Here is a 21910-nt window from a genome sequence, read left to right on the forward strand (position 1 = left end):
AGGCTTAATATCAAATTAGGTTGCACCATCTTTAGGTCTGTTTCTTTATATTATGAATTTTATCACTTTGGTGTTAATAAAATGAATTTTAATCAACCACTAATCTATAAAGTTCCTCTTGAATTCAAAGATTAGTATTTTACAAGCAAAACAAAGACAAGGAAAATACTAAACTAATCTATATATATAAAAGCCTAAGCGACCGAGCAACCAATCAACTGGTCACTATGATGTGCACTGACCACCAGGAGGCAGACACTCACTGGAGCTGCTCCCTGGTGGTCAGTGCGCTCCCACAGAGGGAGCGCCACTCAGCTGACGGGTGCCAGACGCTGGGCTCACGGCTGGCAAGTGCAGCTGCAGTGGCGCAAGCCTTTCCTGCCTCCACAGCAGCCCTACAGAGCGGTGGCAGTGGCAGGTGGGGCTGGGATGAGTGGGAGTGTCATGGCGCCCGGCTGGGCTCGGGCTCCTCCCCAGCCGCCTGCTTCTTCACGCACTACTACATCCCCCGAGGTCGTACTGGATTGCGAGAGGGTGCAGGCCAGGCTGAAGAATCCCACCAGTGCATGAATTTGTGCACTGGGCCTCTTGTTCTTCAATAAAATCATAGAATTTAAAAAGGAAAAAAAAAAATTAAGCCTAATTGAAGAGTTGGCACCTAGGCAAGAAACTCTAGAAATTTGCAACTGATTCTTTCAAAGGAACCTGAATAACTACCCAACTCCCATAGATTAGAAATTTTTCAAAATAAAAAGTTGGTGAAAATACATGATTCATGTTTTGCAAGAGTTCTATGTAATACAAACAATAACAACAACAAAACAAATTATAAGGGTAATCTAAGTCTTGAATTAAAATCAATCCATCTCTCAAAAGTAAGCCTTGCCAAAGTCAAAGCAAAAATCCACAGGGTTCCCCAATAACCCAAAACAAACACTGCAGATTGCAGACATTAAGAAACATCAGTAAACTTTTCAACACTGAGGTACACCAGAAGAGTTAACTGATGCTAAAGAATGTCACTAACATAAAGGCAAAAAGAAAGCATATAAATCAAACATTCTCAACCCTGGAGAGCTTTCCAAAAGTACACTTCCTGGGACCTACTTCAGAGTAGTCCTATTAGAATTTCTGACCATGACACCAACATTTCTTCACAAGATTCTCAGGTGATTTTACTTGTATCCAGGGATGAAGATCACTGGCAAGAAGGTGAAAAAGAAAGGAAGCAGAAAGTAAACACTAATCATGATTCTTAATTTCCGTGTTTAAAAGCATCAGCTTTTCCTTTAAACTGTCATTAATTTCACAGTACCCCCTACTGGTCAGGAAGGGTTCCTACTATTCCTAGAACTAAGGGAAATCTCCAACTTTGTTGAAAGCTAATATATCTGGAAACAATCAATTAGTAAACCTTCGTTTCTTTTTCTATATTTTCTCATAATTTAAGTGTAAAATAGGCTGGCAAATATTGTGTTGGCAAAGTCGGTTTTAAACTTAAACTCAACAATCAGGAATGTGTCATTTGGTTTATCTCAAGGTTTGTCTATCTTGACACTACTGACATTTGAATCAAAATGATTCTTGGTTGCAGGGGGCAAACCCTGGATGTAGTTATGTAATATCCAGTAGTAACTTTTTTAAGACACAGAGGGCTATTGTTTCAATATAAATATATTTTACATCATCTTCCTTTAGTACTTTCAATTCTTTACATGACCATATGTTGTAGGATGTTTTGCAGCATCCCTGACCCCTACTCAATATATGCCAGTAGCAACCAAACTGTGACAGCCAAAATATCTTTCAAACGTTTTCAAATGTTCCCTGCCCCTGGAGGGAAGGGGCAATATTATCTTCAGTTGCATATCAATGACCTATTCAATAGATGTTTCTGAGGACACAAGAATGCATAAGAATGTGAGGAAGGTGAATACCTCTTTGTGGTTTTGATCTGCATTTCTCTAATTAGTGATGTTGAACATCTTTTCATGTGCCTGTTGGCCATCTGTATATTTTCCTTGGAGAAATTTCTATTCGGATCCTTTGCCCATTTTTCAATTGGGTCGTTTGCTTTTTTGTTGAGTTGTATGGTATTTATATACTTTTGATATTAACCTAGCAAATAAATGTTTTTTAATTGCTGAAAGATGATCCATTACTAATTAAATCTCAAAATCTTTAATTTTTGTATACCAGGTTCACAGAGAATACCTTTTAAGAAAGAACCATAGTGAAGATTTATTTTTAAATAATTATAATGCAATTTGTTCATAGAAACGTGTATATACATGAATGTTCCACTCTTTTTAAGATCTTGACATATAAATCTATGTAGTACACTTTGACATCTGCTGGTTGCTTTAATTTTTCATTTTAAAAACAAGATTAAGATCAAAACCACTGAACTTTTCAATCTGAGAGAATCAAAGGATAGCTGGAATTCTAAAGTAGCTTCAATAAAGCAAATATTCCTTTTTAATATGTTTTTATTGATTTTAGAGAAGGAAGAAACATCAATGATGAGAGTCACTGATCTGCTGCTTCCTGCATGCTCCACACTGGGGATGGAGCCTGCAACAGGGACACTTGCCCTGATCGGGAAATGATCCATGACATGCAGGTTCATAGGTCAATACTCAACCACTGAGCCATGCTGGTCAGGCACAGAGGTTTTTCTTCATTTTTATAAAGTATATTTTTATTGGTTTCAGAGAGGAAGGGAGGAAATATAGAAATATCAATGATGAGAGAATCATAGATTGGCTGCTTCATGCATGCCCCCTTACTGGGGATCAAGGTGTGCCCTTGACCAGAATGGAACCGAAGACCGACTGAAGCCAAACCAGCTAGGGCACAAATATTATTCTTATGGGTACTAATGGACTATATGAAAACAAGGTAAAATATAAATATCTGATTTTGTACTTAATTTGAAGTGTTATCACTGAAATCAATTACAGATGTTTACTCTGAAAGGGCTATGAAAACTACGGACTCAAATACTGATAATGGTTATTCAAAATTCTATTCACGGAATGCCTAGGAAATAGGTTAAACTGGAACCTGTTGTCAGTTTTATAATATTCATTAGCAACATTTTTTTAAAGACATAGAAGGCTATTGTTTCAATTTAATTCAGGAGTTTTAAAATCATCGAGTGCCTTCAACTGTCACATGGATGTAAACCAGACACAAATAATTTCCATTGATGATACATGTAGGCAACAATTCTCATGTGTCAGTACTTTTAATGTTGTATACATAAAATTATAGTAAAAAGATGACTATAAACAAGATGTAGCCCCTCCATTTCCATGGTCAGCTCACTGCATTACAGTAAACCAAGTTTATATTCCACCATCAAGTGTGGTTCTCCCATTAGTTCACTTTGTGATGGGTCTGAAAACAAAAAGAAACACATATTAAAGATGCTCGAAACAAGATAAATTAAGTGATTACACTCACATGAAAATACAGAACAAGTGAAACTAATCTCAAGGGACAGAAAACAGACGAGTGTTGCCTGGGGCCAAAAGTGGGGAGGGACTGACTGCAAAGAAGCCAAGAACTCCTTTGGTTTTCCAGATGCCTCTAGGAACAAGCTCTAATTACGAGATGAGGCAATCTCTTAATCTAAATTGCAAAAACATTTTCTCTATTGTTTTGTGCTCGGTTGCATACACAAACATACACACAATCATAAATTAGAATTCTAGAGCAAGAAAATCTTAACAATCTTCACTCTCTTGTTTTTATGGATGAGTCAGACAAAAATTTTAATGGTCATAATGCACGTAAAAGAGCTGTTAAAATTAATACGAAGAGTAAGCTTCCTAGGAACAAATAAAGCCTATTTTTTTAACCTCCTACTCAACATAGGAATAGAAACAGAAACAGAATAAAACCCCCAACACGGTAAAATCAGTTTGTAAACCTAAGTATCCATTCACATTAAAATAATGATTACCAAGAGTTACTAATCAATGTGGATGTTCCTCACTGGGTCTCCTAAGAGACTGGAGATTATGCAGACTGTATCAATTCAGCAATCTAACCTTGATTCTCCACAATTGTCACTCAACAAAATAGCCTTAGCAACAACTATTACTGCCACAATTACTAATAAACTGCTAGGTATATAACAGACATTCAAAATCTTAACTTAAATGTTTGCACATGAGTAGAAAGAATAAGCAAAGATGTTTGCTGTAGCCCTGCTTTGTGTTAACGAGAAAAATGGAAGTACGCATCAATAAACGCATACAGCAGGTAACCAGAGAATGAGGGAAAGAAATAGGTCTAGGGGTAATTATGGAGGACCTGAGTTTGGACTATATTGTTTTATTTTTTATTTTTATTTTTTTTTAAATATATTTTATTGATTTTTTACAGAGAGGAAGGGAGAGGGATAGAGAGTTAGAAACATTGATGAGAGAGAAACATCAATCAGCTGCACACCTCCTACTGGGGATGTGCCCGCAACCAAGGTACATGCCCTTAACCCGGATCGAACCTGGGACCCTTCAGTCCACAGGCCGACGCTCTATCCACTGAGCCATACTGGTCAGGGCGAGGGCTATATTGTTTTAAATTTATAAACACACAATATATTCATTTAGATAACTACAATTGCCTTTAAACTCTGCTGTTTTAAGCTTTTGACTTTAATAAAACATGCCTTGTTAAATAAATCACTTGCCCCAGAAGGCAGCATACCATGTGAGAAAGGCACTGGTCTGTGTTTCCAGTGCCTGCTATGCCATGAGCTCGCTGTGAGACTCTGGGCAGGACTGAGCCTCTGGCTCACTGTTACTTATCTTAAAGTGAGGCTCTGCACTGAATGGAAGGCCCCTTTCAACATTAAAGAAGAGTCCATATTTGACTTTATTTTGCCCTCCTCACATGCCCTTCCCTTCCTTGTAAAATGTACAGATTGTTCTGGCTAAGAACTTCACAGATGAGTGAGCAATGCCCTCATTGCCTCCAACACATTACAAAACGTAAACTGGAGAAATACACAGATTTTCACTGGGTTTAACAGTCCTCATAGAGTTCAGATTAACAAACCACTCCCTCCTTATAGACATAAAATTCCTCCTGGGTCAGCTGATGAGGAGAATGTGATGAGCAAGAGCTTGCAACACTTCCTAGGAATCAAGCACTTCAATGGCCCCAGCTCTCAGAGGTTTGTATTTAAGTTGAAACAAGAAAGAAGAAAAATACCAGATAATTGCTATGCAAAGAATTAAAGTGAGGTGACAGAGCGACTGGGGACTACTTTAGACTGGATAGTCAAGGAAGGGCCTCTCCAAAGCAGGGACATTTAAACTGGGATCTGAAAATGAGGGGGAGGTGATATTCAAGCAGAAGGAACAGCAGAGGCAAGGTCCTAGGGTAAAGCCATAAACTGCCCATATATTGTGCAGTATCAGTTCCCACAAAGGGGAAATTACCCCAAGTGCCATGCAATGGTCTCATCCTGACAAAAATCACCTACCTAATCAGGGGATCTTTCCAGCTCATTTCTACCTTAGACAGATGCAAGGATGAATACAAAAAGATGTCCACAAGATAGTAAACTTTTTAAATGTGAATTTACATCACATCACTGATTAAAAGCATTCAATGGCTTTCCATTGCATTCACAATAAACTTCTACAAAGCTCTGGCTCCTCCTAGCTTTTCAAGCTCACCTTATTCCACTCTACCTTTCTCAAAACACTCCAGCCACATGGTCCTGCTTAACAAATTCATATGTGCATTGGGAGACAATTCTCTATAGTTCTCTCATGATTCTTAAGTCTTGGAGGCAGATGCACTGCTTGCCTTTGTTCTAGACCAGTGATGGCAAACCTATGACACGTGTGTCAGAGGTGACACGCGAACTCATTTTTTTGGTTGATTTTTCTTTGTTAAATGGCATTTAAATATATAAAATAAATATCAAAAATATAAGTCTTTGTTTTACTATGGTTGCAAATATCAAAAAATTTCTATATGTGACACGGCACCAGAGTTAAGTTAGGGTTTTTCAAAATGCTGACACGCCGAGCTCAAAAGGTTCGCCATCACTGTTCTAGACTCTTTCCAAGGCTAGTTCTAAAGTAAACAGCCTTAGAACACAGATCATGTCTCCACTGGCGTATAGAAGTCAGGGAGATTGCCTATTACAAAGATTCAGGTGCCCTGACCTGGGATAGATTCCTCTTCCTGTAACAAAATACACAGTATATGCAGGCATCATCTGACCCTCTTCTTGCTGCCCTGTGGGAACTGGGGCTCAGGACACCAACAGAAAAAGTGATAAGTCTGGCTATTGCTACTGCTGTGATAAATTATCCTTTGTCTCTAAGAGTCTTGTCTTCTGCCAGGATCCCTGAAACATGGTAGGCTTGTTAGCTTGTGAGTAGGATAAGCATCTCAAACCCTTCCGAGTATTTCAGCTGTTCTTAGGTAGGAGACCCTGAGCATAACTGCTTCTTCTCCCTGACCTATTCGTTCCTCTACTTATAGATGAAATATCTTCTAGGAATCAACTTATGTGTCATATTCGCAGAGGTGCCTGCCTCCTCTACCATAAAAGAACAAACAAAATAAAACTGTATCCCTATTCTTCTTATTCCTAGAATATAATCACAAGTTTGTGTTTTATCTGTTTAATGTTTACCTCCTTCATTAGAAAATAGATGTTTTTTTTAACCACTATATTCAGAGCCTAGCCAAGAGTCTGACACATATATGTGACTGACTGAATAAATGCTCAGTAAATTCCACTCCCTTATTTACACAGAATCACAGAAGCTGACTTTTAAATGAATGCACTAACTAGTTGAAAGAATATATAGACTTGAACTGTCACCTATTAATTTTAAATGAGGTCCAAATTCAATGTCAAAGCTTAGGAATTCCAGGCCCCTTCATTTAAAACGCTTCCTCAGGGAAGATTCTCAAAGAGGAGGTTCACTAGACTTCTGTTGTGTCCACAGCATTTCCTTACCGGACATCAGCAGCCAAGCAAAACTAGTATAATTTAATCCTGTTGGGTTTGTGTTTCTCCTGAACTGCTGAGACACAGTGAGTAGAAGCAATACTAGACAGAATTATATTTGTTTATCTTTCTCAGAACCAGAAAAAAATAGAGGATGCTATTATTAATAGAGGATGCGTGTGTTGTTCTTACTGAAAAGTTATGTATCTCATACAATTATGCAGGGAATTTTGTTAAAGATGACAGAGTCCTCTTTCTTACTTACCATCTATAAAAGCAAAACAATTATTTGGGGGGTGGGGGGGGGGGGCGACAGATATTCTTCCAAGAAAACTTTTATTTTTTTTAGTTGTTTTAAAAACTAGTCATAGCTCACAAATGAGAACACTGAAACAACAATATTGTTTATATTACCTTAAGTATATTGTATTAGACTCATATATTAGACTTTATCCTCAGGAGAGGCAATGAATGACGTGACTATAACCTCAGAACTCCACAAAAAATTTTCACTTTTAAAACCAGTTAAGAAGTTATTACCATTAAATTGTATCCCACTGCAGTGAATAACACGAGTCCAATGAACAGCCAGCCTCGAGGACAGGGATGCTGTGGGTTTTGTTTGCTGCTGCTGGCCTGCACATTATTGGGTTCTAGAAAAAGTTGCTTACCATTAAGAATATCTTCAAATCCAATAGTCTCATCATTGCCCCTCAAAATATCCAGTGAAAGGTTTGAGCTTGGAAGAAATGGAAGACGCTGAACCTTTGGGAAAAGTATGCAAGGGTAAGATCAGAGGAAAAAAAAAAGGTGGGGGAACATATAATCTAATTTTATGTTTCTTATTCTTTATTTGTAAAATCTACAAAACCAAATGTTAATTTAACCAGTGTGGAGGAAAATAAACCATTCATATTTTAGGCCCAAACCAAGTTTAAAAAAATTCCTCAAAATATGTAAAGACACTGAAATTGTACTTTTATAATCCTGTCGTCAGGTTTACACATATTTAGGGGCTTTGCTTCTGCTGAGGACAAGCACAGCATATACCATCTGATGAAATGCCAAATCCCAGAACCTAACACTACTTCTAGTTTATAAAGGTAGGATGATCAAATTCCTGAAGAAATTCCAACTCAGGGAGAGCATTATTCTACTTAGTAAACTGATTACTTCATTTTGTACATTCTGTATTGCTCATAGTACAAAGTTAAGTTATGATCCTTTCAAACAGTAGTGATAATCGGAAAGGAAGATCAAGCTCATTTGTGGGGCCTTTAAAACACACAACACTATTTTGAATGAGTGTTATCTACTTTTCAAGTGTTAAGTAAGTATACCACAGACGGGTACCTAAGCATAGTGGAGAAAGTCCAGGCGTGGAGTCAGAGAGATCTGGATTCCAATTATGACTCTAACTGCTCACCAATCCTAGGGTTTTGCATAAGTTACCTCTTCTGTCTCACCCTCAGTTTCCTTATCTGTGAAATAGGATTATACCAACTCCCTCTCAAACTTGTAGTATGATGGCACATAGCTGGTACTCAACAAACCTTAATATAACCAAACCAAATTTTCAATTTTTCTGTTCGTCAACTGTCTGGCAGTTATAACTTGAATCAATGCAGACAATTTTGGATATTGCCGAAAGAATATCAAAAGAGTAATAGATGGTCAGTGACTAAATAATACCAGTATTTTAAAGTAATAACTTCAGAATATAAGACAGTTAATATTTTTTTCTACCAAAGAAATATATGCAGGGTGCGGGTGGAGGGGATCAATGGGGGAAAAAAATACAAAGGGGATATCAGTAATACTTTCAACAATAAAGATAAATTAAAAACAAAACAAAAAGAAATGTATGCAGACTAAAAATCTTTTTAATTACTAATGGCCTATAGTTATTTCTTTGTGATATGGAATAATTTCTCTAGGTTATCAAAACTAGAAAAAAAAAGTGTGGTGAGGGATATAAAAAAAAGAGGAAGAAAGAGAAATGAAGCCTGTAAATTAAACCAGATAGTAAGGGGGATGGTAGGTACAATTTGACCAGAGATATAACCCTGAGAAAGCATCAAAAACAGGGATGAGCAGGCAGTGGTTATACATCCTGACAAGCAAGAACTGCAATAACATAGGGATCAGACCACAAGAGCTAAAATCCTGAACAAAGTTTTTTTGGATTAAATGGCGTTAAGAGCTTAGGCCCAAAATATAAGCAATATGTAGCTGGAATCTGAGTAGTAGGAGCATAAAAAAAAAAAAAAAAAAAAAAAAAGCTAACAATTTTGTGCAAAAGCATGTATTTCATTTGATCTGCAGAATAATCCTAATAACTCCATACTGTTCTCACTGCTAACTCTATTTCACATTAAAATCAAACACATGACTTAAGGTTCAAAAAGGTCTCTAACGTATTTAAGTTCTTAAGACTATTAGGTGGTGGAGCTAAGATTGACATCCAGGTTATTCTGATGTAAAGCCATACATGCTCTTTTAGAGCTTTATCCTTGAAAAAAATTCTAAAACAGCTTTCAGAATGACTTAGTGATGGCATTAATAGACTCTATTGAAAAAGACACCATTATAGCCAGGTGAGAGAAAGGAATCCACGGTAGCAGAAAGAACATGTGCAAAAGCCAAAAGGAGAAAGAACAAAATGAGTCAGGATACTGCAAGTAGCTGAGGAGGCGATGGAGCATGGTGAAGAGCAAGCAGAAGGCAATTCATGACCAGAGCCACGGAAAGGAAGGGGGTTTTACCCACTTTTAGGGCAAAGTGAGGGGAGTGACATGATCAGATTTATGTTTCACAAAGATTATTCTGGCTAGAGTGTGGAGTGGTAAGCAGCAGGGGTGGGTGTTGCCATAATCCTGATGAAGCATAGTGAGGGCCAGATCCCACGCAGCTGCAACAGTAAAAAGAGCTAACTGATTGGATGCTGGAGGGTGGGGGTGGAGGATAAGGTGCTAGGTGAGATAATCAAGGCTAATGTTCCAATTTCTACCTTAGGAAAAACTCTGTTCATACATGATAAGGAGTATGTGAGAAACAATGAGTTATTCTTTTTTTTTTTTAATATATTTTATTGATTTTTTACAGAGAGGAAGGGAGAGAGATAGAGAGCCAGAAACATCGATGAGAGAGAAACATCGATCAGCTGCCTCCTGCACATCTCCTACTGGGGATGTGCCCGCAACCCAGGTACATGCCCTTGACCGGAATCGAACCCAGGACCTTTCAGTCCGCAGGCCGACGCTCCATTCACTGAGCCAAACCGGTTTCGGCAACAATGAGTTATTCTGTATTTGAGTGAAATTTTAAGTGCCTATGGGGTTCCCAACTGGAGAGCCTATAGGTTTACAGCTCAATGATAACTAAAATCATAGAAATAGATGGGGAATAAGATGAGGAGAGAACCAGAAATGGGTACTAACAAAATTGGTATTTCAGGGAATCAAATAAACAAAAGGAATTTATACAGCAACAGCTAAGAATGAGGCTTCAGAGAGGAGGAGGACATCAGGAAAGAGCAGTGTGCTAAAGCCAAGGCAAGAAGGGAGGCAATGTTAGTGTTGCATACCACAGGGAGATCAGCAAATGAGGCATAACAATATCCACTGCTCACGAGCAGTTTCCGTGGTGTGTGATGAGAGCCAGAGAATCATGGATTGAGTGAACAGGAGCATATGTAGCAACGCAGGCAACTTAAAAAAAAAAAAAATATATATATATATATATATATATATATATATATATATATATCTTTATTGATTTCAGACAGGGAGAGGGAGAGATAGAAACATCAATGATGAGAGAGAATCATTGATCAGCTGCTTTCTGCATGTCCCCACTGGGGATAGAGCCAGCAACCCGGGCATGTGTCCTGACCAGGAATCAAGCCAGCAACCTGGACATGCACCCTAACCAGGAATCAAACTGTGACCTCCTGGTTCATAGACTGACACTTAACCACTGAGCAACACCAGCCAGAACTATGTATGTAGACAACTTTTTTAGGTTCAAATTGCAAAAGCATACTTAGTGAGAGACAAGTTGCTATAAAGGAATTTGAGATTGATACAATTTGTGCTTTGTTTTAAAAGACAAAGGTTCAAATGTATGTAGAAGCTGCTGAGCTCCAGCAAGCAGAGGCTGAAGATAATCAGCTATGGAAAGGATCCACGAAAAAGGAAGTCCCTGAAGTAGTGTGACGTGACAATTCCAGAACGTGCGGGACAGTTCTTACGTTCTTGGCCATTTCTAAAGCTCTTACTCCTGAGCAACAGGTATACTCAGGTATCTACAAACTGCCTACTTGATACTCTACTTGGATAGTCCCACAGGAATCTCAAATTCAACCCTCCAAAAGAAAAAACATGAAAGTGTATGCAGGTCAGTTTTCAGACACTGAGCCCATAATTTGAAGTTTTCCATTTAGTGGTTTTTATTTTTCTTTTCTATATAAAATAGGAATCAAAGTCATGTCCTAAAAAGGGGAAAGTAGAATAGATTGTAGGTAGCAGGTTAGGTTTGTACAGCTGTTATTAAAATAGAAGAGTCATTCCAATCAGTGTCAACACACATGTGGGATGCATACATAACTGACACACATACACTTACCTGTTGCACTGCCTTGAATTCCATTTGCAATTTTAGTGGAGCAAATAGACCCTGGATGTTTCTCAGTGTGGAAAAATTCATTTTATCTTGGTTGAGTTGGAACTACAAAAGACAGCAATGCAGTTGTATTTTTAATCCTAATCCATATTTTTATTGATTTTTAGAGAGAGAGAACACTAAAGAGAGAGACAGAGAGAATCATTGATGGTTGCCTCCTATACACTCCCAGACCAGAGATTAAACCCTCAACCTAGGTATGTGCCCTGACTGGTAATCAAACCCATTATCTTTTAGTGCACAGGACGATTCTCCAACCAACGGAACCACCTGGTCAGGGCAGCAATATAATTTTAAATGGTATACTCAACATTCTCCATTCAAAACAGTTAGCACTGATACACATGTAACAATATTTAGATGAAGAGTTTTAATACCTATAACTGAAATAAAAACAAAATACTTTTACTAATTTCTTGAACAAATATTCAGATATATATGTCTATATTTTATCCAGCATGCAGGTATACTTCACCAGTATAAAATTATCACTTAAAGTTTGGATTTACAAAACTAATAAATTAAGGAATATTTTTTCACATTGCAAAAGCATATTCACAAAGCATAGTAACAGCTCAGTACTTTTGGTTATAATTACCACAAAACTGGTAGAGCAAAGAAAGGGTATAATCTGAGATCCAAAAATAGTTTCATACAGTGACAAAAATTAATAGTGAATTTCCAAGTACGAAAGTGCTTATCTCAAAAGATTTCATAAAGAAATAATCAGATCCATTATACCTCCCTGTTAAACTACAATGTTTGAACTCCACTTTTGGAAATAACTGATTCTTTGGGGGGAGGAGAGGAACCCAAATCTCTGAACAATTTGTATTGGGTATAACTAAGCAATTTTTTTTTTTTTTTTGAATCATGCTTTTATTATTTCTAAAAAACTTTTATCACAATTCAATGTATTTCAGGCAAAAGGAATCAACTTGACTCTTGGATTCTAAAACATAGTTTCCTAAAATGGCTCTTAAAAACAGTGTTTATGATATGCAAACAGACGGCTGCACAGATCTGTCTGAGCTAATGAGGTAAAGCGACGTCTGTGACTTTTTACTACACTGTACTCTTTTTAAGATTTTTTTTTTAAGTCCACAGTAAAAAAAAAAAAGGTAACTAATCAAAAATCTATTAAGAGATTAGTAATCACTTGGGGCATGATCTGGGGGCCATATATAAGAAGTTTGAAGGTAAAATATCTAGCAATATGGTTTTTAATTACTTTAGCTTAACAGCAAAATTGTGACGGATGGTCCAAATTTGGTCCATATTTAGGAAAAATCTGAAATACTTTATTATGAATATATGACCTGAAATTCCACTTGAAGGGTCTCCTTTAAATATTGAGTTATGTGGCCCGGCTGGTGTGGCTCAGTGGTTGAATGTTGACCTATGAACCAATAGGTTTGATTCTGGGCACATACCCGGGTTTCGGGCAGGGTAGGAAATGCACATGCAGGAGGCAATGATGATTCTCTTTCATCATTGATGTTTCGCTCCCTCTCCCTTCTGTCTGAAATCAATTAAAAAATATTTTTTTAAAATATTGAGTTATCCTCATAACTAGATAGAATTTTATGTAGAAAAGTTCAATTTATACACTTTGATAAATATACCCACTTTGTAATGTGATATCGAACTGCAATTACCAATCAACATATATCTAATTATTTGCAACCATATGCAAAATTAGAATAAGGCTCTATGGTAATAAACAATAAAACAGAAGAAATAGTTTACCCTGGAGACATAACCTAGTTGGGAAGATATTGTACATAGATCAGGGCTTCTCAATCCTTGGCATTACTGACATATTGGGCCAGATAATTCTTTGTTGCAGTGGGTGTAGACTGCCCTGTGCATTGTGGGATGTTTAGCAGCATTCCTGGCCTCTACCCAAGAGATGCTAGTACCAAAGAAACTTCCCCCAGACACCACTTGTGATAACCAGAAACTACCAAATGTCCCGTGGGGGGCAAAAACATCCCTAATTGAGAAACACTGGCACAGATGATGGTCATCTTCTTCACTTTTACCACTGCAGTTCCAATCATGGAGAGCTACTATAAACCAGCATATACTGAGGAATTGGCTATATAACTCCACTTTACTGATGAGGAAGGAAACCAAGACTTAAAGAGAGACTAAACTACTTGCACAAGTTTACTTAGCTAGTAAGAAGTATATTGCCAAGAATTTAAACTTCTATATAGTTGAATTATACAACCCATGCTAAAGGACTTACAATCCTATATACTAAAAGGCTAATATGCAAATCAACCTAACAGTGGAATGACCGGTCGCTATGATGCGCACTGACCACCAGGGGGGCAGACGCTCAACACAGGAGCTGCCCCCTGGTGGTCAGTGTGCTCCCACAGGGGGCACACTGCTCAGCCAGAAGCTGGGCTCATGACTAGCGAGCACAGCTGCGGTGGCGGGAGCCTCTCCTGCCTCTGCGGCAGTGCTAAGGATGTCCGACTGCCTGCTTAGGCCCACTCCCCGCTATCAGTCGAACATCCCCCAAGGATTACCAGACTGCGAAAAGGCGCAGGCCAAGCTGAGGGACACCACCGCCCCCTACGCCCCTGCCCCCGCCAGCCCCAAGTGCACACAATTCATGCACCGGGCCTCTAGTGGGTAGTAAGTGCCATAGAATTTCAAGGTAGAAAATGCCATTAAGCTGATTACATTATTAAGACAACATAGAGTCAACAGATATAAGCTGAGTCTCAAAAGATATACAAATTTTTTGACTCTTCACCATTTTGGCCAGTCTCACTCAGATTTGTCAAAGTTTCTCTTAACATATATTGCTCAAAACTGAACCAATATTCCACATCTAATAACCAAATTAATACTTAGGAAAATGAAGGGTATAATCTCCCTTGATTTGAGCTCCATTTTATTATTAATAAAGTCCAAGATTGCATTAACTGTTCTTTTCAGTGGCTAACATAATCTGCTGGCTTATAATAACCATACAGTCAAGTTTTATGTACCAAGTTGATTTACCCCATCTAAATGTGTATAATTCATTTTTTGAACCCAAATGAAAAACTTCACATTCCCCTGTGTAAGTGGTTTTTCGACTTTTGGCTTAGTCCTCTGATCTATTTTGTCATCTGATACAGTTCACTAATTCATTAAAATTAGCTATCCTTATCAGCTTTTTTCTTCCATGGTTAATTTACATGCTTTCCATGGTTAGTCTCATCTCTGACACTTAATCTTCATAAAACTTCTGAGCATGAAACTAGAATGTACTTAAACTAAGAGCCATTTTGTTTTCTCATCTAATTGGAACTTCAATTTCACCATCGAATTACTTGTTCTACTGTCTCTTACACAAAGATCTTTTCCCTTGCTAAAGAGGAAGAAAGAAAAAATGAAATAGGTCAACTTTCTGGGTGACAGTGCACCTTGTTCCCCAAGTAGTAACTCTTTCTTCTTGCTCTGAAAGTGTATTTAAAGACCCTCTATACCAGCGGTCGCCAACCTTTCGGACCTCATGGACCACCAGTTGGCAACCCCTGCTCCAAAGGTTTCCTTAAACCAGCGGTCACCTACCTTTTGGACCTCACGGACCCGGTTGGCAACCGCTGCTCTATACTGCCTAAAGAATATCTGTACAGGTACATGCTCTTTGATAATTACCTTTCCCCATCTACTTAACTGGAGAATATTGGCCTAAACTATTCAAATGTTCCCTCCTCAATAAAGCCTTCCACAATCGCTAAGCACAGGTGGGTGAGCCATCCTTGTACCTCTAAGCATCTTATGAAGTCTCAATCCACTGCTTGTCTTTCTATTAAATTTTCAACCCCTTAAGGTTGGGGATTATGTCATATTCATCTGTGTACATACTGTGCCTAGTAAATGGATATGTCCCTCTGTAACTTGGAGAAGCAAGGTTTGAGAAAGAAGTCAAGGGTAGAGATAGGGACTTGGAGGTCTACATCAAAAAATGGCAGGAGAAAAATAGAAAACGAGATCATAAAAAGAAAAAAAAAAGAGGAATGGAGAGGTAGACTGACCTTTAGAAATACCCATAAAGAAGAGAAGAATGTATAGAAAGGGACACTTTAGTGAAGCAGTATAAGGATAATTCAAAGCCTACGCTACAAAAAATATTAAAAATAAGGTGCCATACTCTTCATGGTCAAATGCTCCATCCAGAATTATCTTAATGAAACCACAAATGTATTATTAAAAGCATTTTTCTACCAGAAGATCAAAATAAATATACTGTTAACATACTTACATTTTTTTCTGATAATTCAAGAGGATGACTGGGCAAAAGTTCATTTTTCACACAAGAAAAACTGAAAATAAACATTTAAAAGAGAGATTACGTATCACTCAATACTTACAGCTTAAAATCACATCTATCAAAGGTATAACTACAATGGAATGGCACGAGGGATTGTGGGGGAGATAATAAAACTTCTGTCTCTTGACAGGAAATGATACACGTATTAACCCTTTGCACTCCGAACCATTCTGGACATTGGCTACCAGCTACTGGACGCTACTTTGTGGCGGAAACGTGCATTTACAGACCCTCGTATTATTTAGTATAATTTTGGAACCAAGTAACGTATTATAATGATATTGGACTTATATGAATTGGGTGACATCGAGGAATGTATATTTGCAAAAAAAACCAATATTTTATTGTTTATAATTTTGTACAGTATGATAAGTTTTGTAACACTCCCCAATATGCATTGCAGGCTGATTAGTGCATGTTTGACAGTAATAAGTGGTTTGAAGCCTGCCACCAGGTGTTTTCCTGTTAGAACACACAATGCAGTCCCGTTTTCTTTGTCCCACATCGGGAATATGTAGTTTATTGTTTAATCTATTGTCTGTAGAAGATGTGGATGGACGCGTTCTCGATACACGAAAATCGCCCTTTAATTGGTCGAGTGTCTTGACAAACTTGTGGTGTGTCATTGGCGTTTCATTACTTGTTTGTTTTTCGATGCGATACATTATGTATGAGTTTATCACACACATTTCCAACCCCCCAAAAAATAACTTCCTCCACCATTTGAGCGATTTACGGAGGAAACAATACGTCGAAGCGTATTGATCCGCATGATCCGCACCACCCATATTTGCCGTATATTCTAACACCATTTCAGGGGTTGAAAATTTTTAATTGTTATTACTAACTGACAAGATGATATTTACCAAAATAGCTTTCACCAAACAATTTATTCACTAAGAAAAGAATCACTTTTCCAATTTTCTCCTCGTTAGATCTATGTGCACTGCTCAAAGCTTCAAACCAAAATGAGCTCAGCTTTGAAAATCTTTTCCTCCAGATGTAGACTTATTTGTAATTATATATCTCACTATACAGTGCGCACTATGTTCGAAAACCGACCTTTCTTCTACAAACTCCCCTTATCGCTCTTTTCAAGTGGCGTTGCAAAGTGCTCGGACCGTCGTGAGCACGCATCTCCCGTTCTCGTCCGACACAAAACCCGCTGACATTTCTTGTATATATCTTAGTAATTTTACGATATTTTGATTTAATTTCTTGTGCCATTTCAAGATAAAACTTCAGGGAAACATGCATGTCTCAAAAAGTTGTGTTGAAATAACTCAATTCCCCGTAATCACTAATAAACTGCAATGTCCCCTTAGAGGGGACATCCGAGTGATATGCTAGAATTCCGATGTCCCCTGAGAGGGGACAGCGGAGTGCAAAGGGTTAAAATTCATATAACTACTCACTAAAAGGGGGGGTGTCAAATTTTAAAAAGTCAAATTTACTGTATGCTAATTGTTTTAAAATACATCTATAATAGATAACTGGGGTCCACATTTCAATTCACTAGAGAAATCCCTCTAAAAAATGGTGTTAAATGATGCCTGGTATCTAGAAGAAATTTCATAAAGTATGTTTTTCACTATTATTCTTATGACATGCTTTTGTATTACATAAAATATCTAAGTCTCTTCTGCTCAGGTCCAATGTGTATTCAATATTTAATGTGTTTTTAATAACACATGTCAAGTAACATGTTTGACATTTACTGAACACCTCTATGTACAAAGTACTATGTTATGTGATACAGAGCTAGAACCAGGCCACTGGTCTTTATTACACTAGATATATAAAGATGACTATCTTATTGTCCAAAACAGGATTTGAGAACTGAAACTTTAAAAATCACACAATAATTTACTGATGTTTTCTTTATACTAGCGGTCACCAATCTTCTGGACCTCACGGACCACCCACAGGGGGAGCGCCACTTAGCCAGAAGCCGGGCTCGTGGCTGACAAGCACAGTGGTGGTGGCGGGAGTCTCTCCTGCCTCCGCAGCAGCGCTAAGGAGCAGCAAGCCAAGTGGTAAGGAGCAGTGAGCAGATGGGCAGTAAGGAGTGGTCAGTAAGGAGTGAAGCATCCCAGACTGCAAGAGGATGCAGGTCAGGCTGAGGACACACACACACACACTCACACACACACACACACACACTCTCTCTCTCCCCCCCCACCCCTCACCCCCACACACACCTCGTGTGCAACAGTGCACGAATTTCGTGCACCGGGCCTCTAGTAAATACATGATGAATCATCAGGACTTGGTTACTGGCTACCTTATGAATTTGATTATACTATAAATCAAATTGTATCTCCAATTCCAAAGGCTATATACTGCACCTTTCACTACAAAATGGTAAGATAACAATAAGGCATTCTGTCTGTCCCCAGACACCATTAGAATGCCATTCCATTATAGTACAACCTAAATACCTTAAAATTAGATATAAAATTCAAAACACAGAATGTGGTGGGAAGGCATTATTATTTAAGCAGAAAAGCAACCTGCCAAGAAAAAGATCTAAACATAGAAACCTAAACACAGAAACATAAAGGAAACTGAGAGAAGGACCACAACTGTATGCTAAAAGCTATAAAGTGAAACACTCCAATAGTTAATAAGTTAATAAAATGGTTCTCCAAGTTATCAAGAGCAAAGTGAAGAGCCCTACTAAATCATGTTATTGGGTAATGACTCCTAGGAGGATGCCCTAACCTACTACTCTGATAAGGCACTTCTTCGGCTATAGAAAACATCTAAGCCTCCACTCCCCTCCACCCCCAAGTAAATATATATTTAGGGTCTAGCAAAATATTTAAAGAATATCATGAAAAATAATTTCCAGAAATAGTTTATTATAACAAAGTCAAAGTCACTATTCCCCCATATACCCTTTTCGAAGAAGATCATGACTTTCAAAAGGTCCACTTGCTGATAGCTCAGTAACTGGAATACTGTCCTTTAGCTGAGATCCAAGTCCTCTGGTATTCTATAACACAAAAGAAAAACAGTATTAAATACAAAAAATTCAAAAAGCCCATACCGAACATCTAAGGAAAAATCATGGTTTAAGTATTAGAGAGAAAAAAATAAGGTCTCTGCCCTCAAAGAACCCAGTCTAGATAATCACAATGAGCATTATACTAGAGCAGCGGTTCTCAACCTGTGGGTCGCGACCCCTTTGGGGGTCGAACAATCCTTTCACAGGAGTCGCCTAAGACCATCAGAAAACACATATATAATTACATATTGTTTTTGTGATTAATCACTATGCTTTAATTATGTTCAATTTGTAACAATGAAATTGGGGGTCACCACAACATGAGGAACGGCATTAGGAAAGTTGAGAACACTGTACTACAGTGACACACATGGTACAAGAATATGAAATTTATGGGTAGGAAGAATTGCTTAGTTATTTCTGAATGCTGTCAGATCAAAAGGCATTCCAGGAAAAAAAAAAAAAGAATACAGGAAAAGGTATAAAAATATAAATATAAATGACAAAGCAAGTAAGGTAGAGGTAAAGGTTCAGTTTTATTCTGAAACTGATAGAGAGCTTCTGAAGGGTTCTGGTAAATTATCATCCTATACATTTATACAATAAAACATTTAATCATCAAATATTTACTAAGCATCTACTATATGGCAGGTACTCTGCTATATGCCAAAAATACTAGTAGATGTCTACCTTCCAGGGCTTAGTCTGATGAAGATAGATTAGACAAGCAAATAAAATGTATTAAGTGTAAAACACAAGATGCTGACTTTATTTTTTGTTAATCCTCACCCGAGGATATTTTTAGAGAGTGGAAGGGAGGGAAGAGACAGAGAGAGAGAAACATTGATATGAGAGAGACACATCGACTGGTTGCCTCCTGCGCGTGCCCTGACCAAAGCCTGTGATCCAGTCTGCAACTGAGACAGTTGCTGTGGGCCGACACTCTATCCACTGAGGCAGACCAGCTAAGGCAGATGCTGACTTTATTATTATTATTTTTTAAATATATTTTATTGATTTTTTATAGAGAGGAAGGGAGAGGGATAGTTAGAAACATCGATGAGAAACATCGATCAGCTGCCTCCTGCACATCTCTTCCTGGGGATATGCCCGCAACCAAGGTACATGCCCTTGACCGGAATCGAACCTGACTCTTCAGTCCGCAGGCCGACGCTCTATCCCCTGAGCCAAACCGGTTAGGGCCAGAGGCTGACTTTAAATCACTAGTTGCTCAAGTTCAATATCCCTGCAATTCTGCATAAAGATTTTAAAAAGCTACAGGTAGTTTGGTATCAGTCTTATACTGTTCTAGGAGAAACTATTCTGAGAAACCAGCTTTTTAAGTAATTTCTAAAATCATTTGTGTATTTGGTCAGGTACTCTATTCTGTCCAGGGTTTCTTCGACCTACCCCCCTAGTCCAGGCTCTCACACTTGGATAACTTACACAGCACTCTACTGGGTCTTCATGCCTACACACTCTCCCATTTTCCAATTCTGCCTATCAAGGCTTTCCTAAAACACAATCTCCCCCACAAACACTGTTTAAAAACCTTTCTCTGGTTCATCAGTCTTGTCTGAAAAACGAAATCCAAAGTCCTTGGCCTGGAACTCAAGAATGTGCACAACAGGTTTCAACTCCCTCACACAGAAAGCATGGGGTCAATCAGGAAAAGGATCTGGAATCTAGTGTGGACTGTCGTTAACCTACTACGTGACTGTAATCGACCCACACAACGCTCTGGCCCTGTTTAGCCATCTTTCCAGGTACCTTCCCAAACATCCGACGGGTGACTTTTCTGCACAAACATTCTCCTCCTCCCAGACTGCTTCGCTGCAGTGACAGAAGGAAAGTTTTTCTGCACAAAGAAACAGGGAATTATGATCTCTGTATTCTACTGTAAGCTTCTCAATTACCTTCTGTAAAAATATCAGGATTAGTACTTGATATTTCTAATGAAGTAGCAGAGGAAAACCAATCTATGAAAAATTAACTATCACTAGACACACTGAGTGTTTTTAGAACCTCTTTACAATGATCAGCAATTTTCTAAATCTAGCCGTGGTAGTGGTATCAGAGGCTGGTGATTCAGGGGCTCTCCCAAACACCACAGCTTTTAAGTTAAAAAGAGAGAAAGAGAAAGGGGAGAGGGCGGAGGAGATGCACTAACAATGCTGACTAACGGGAAGTAGCAACTGCTTGCCTTTTCCCCCTCCAACACCTGGCATAACACATGCTCCCCAAAACGTTTGTAGGGTAAAGCTGAGTGATAAGAATGCGCGCTAGAGCTGTGGGTTTGTTATGAAGTCGGTCCCCAGGGTCCGGGTGGGAGAGGAGTGTCCGGGTTCCCAAAGGTTCCCCCCTCGGGGGAAGGGCGGCCGGCAACGCCACACACACAGATTACACCTTCGATATGTCCTTTCCAGCTCCGCGCCAACCACCAGGAAGGGGTCAGGGTCTGCTGGGGGACAGGAGGACACAAACCGAAAGAACAGAAGGAGCTGGAAAAGGGTGAAGCCGAAGCACCGGCCGCGGGGCCTGCACCGGAGCCCGGCCCGCGCGACGGCCGCGAACGCCCAACCCTATGACTCAACAGATCCCGGCGGCCGAGGCCAGTCTCATCCTCCATCCTCCCGCCACAGACGCCACACCGGGACCGGCTGGGAGGCGGCGGCCTGGTCCCGCCGGGCCACGGCCCCGAGCTCGCCGGGAACTCGGGTCACCCGGGGGTCCACTCACCATCTTTAGCTCACGCTGCAAACAGCCTCTCCAGCCCGGTCGCGTCAGCCAGCCCCGCCGCTCACTTCCGTTTCCGGGGTTGCCCCCCCTCATCCGCCGGAAGTGCGTCCGTCCTGGCGAGGAAGGAAGGAGGGCGCGGGGCGCC

The 21910-nt window shown here is 39.1% G+C and overlaps 1 protein-coding gene across 2 annotated transcripts; it reads right to left on the reverse strand.

The window, feature by feature from the left end:
• Positions 1–2475: 2475 nt before the first annotated feature.
• Positions 2476–21873, reverse strand: POMP (proteasome maturation protein). 2 transcript variants are annotated; one of them, XM_070409402.1, is made up of 6 exons: positions 21766–21873; positions 18917–19014; positions 15948–16008; positions 11618–11719; positions 7663–7756; positions 2476–3402 (listed from the first exon to the last, which is right to left on the reverse strand). In XM_070409402.1, exons 1-6 carry the CDS (start codon positions 21856–21858, stop codon positions 3335–3337), a joined length of 516 nt encoding a protein of 171 aa, XP_070265503.1. In that variant the 5' UTR covers positions 21859–21873; the 3' UTR covers positions 2476–3334. The 2 variants fall into 2 exon arrangements, with proteins under 2 accessions (XP_070265503.1, XP_070265504.1); XM_070409403.1 differs by lacking the exon at positions 11618–11719.
• Positions 21874–21910: the final 37 nt, after the last annotated feature.

This window comes from Myotis yumanensis, unplaced genomic scaffold (genome assembly GCF_028538775.1).
Source record: "Myotis yumanensis isolate MYYU_CA2020_CCGP unplaced genomic scaffold, mMyoYum1.0.hap1 SCAF_3, whole genome shotgun sequence".
Classification (NCBI taxonomy): domain Eukaryota; kingdom Metazoa; phylum Chordata; class Mammalia; order Chiroptera; family Vespertilionidae; genus Myotis; species Myotis yumanensis.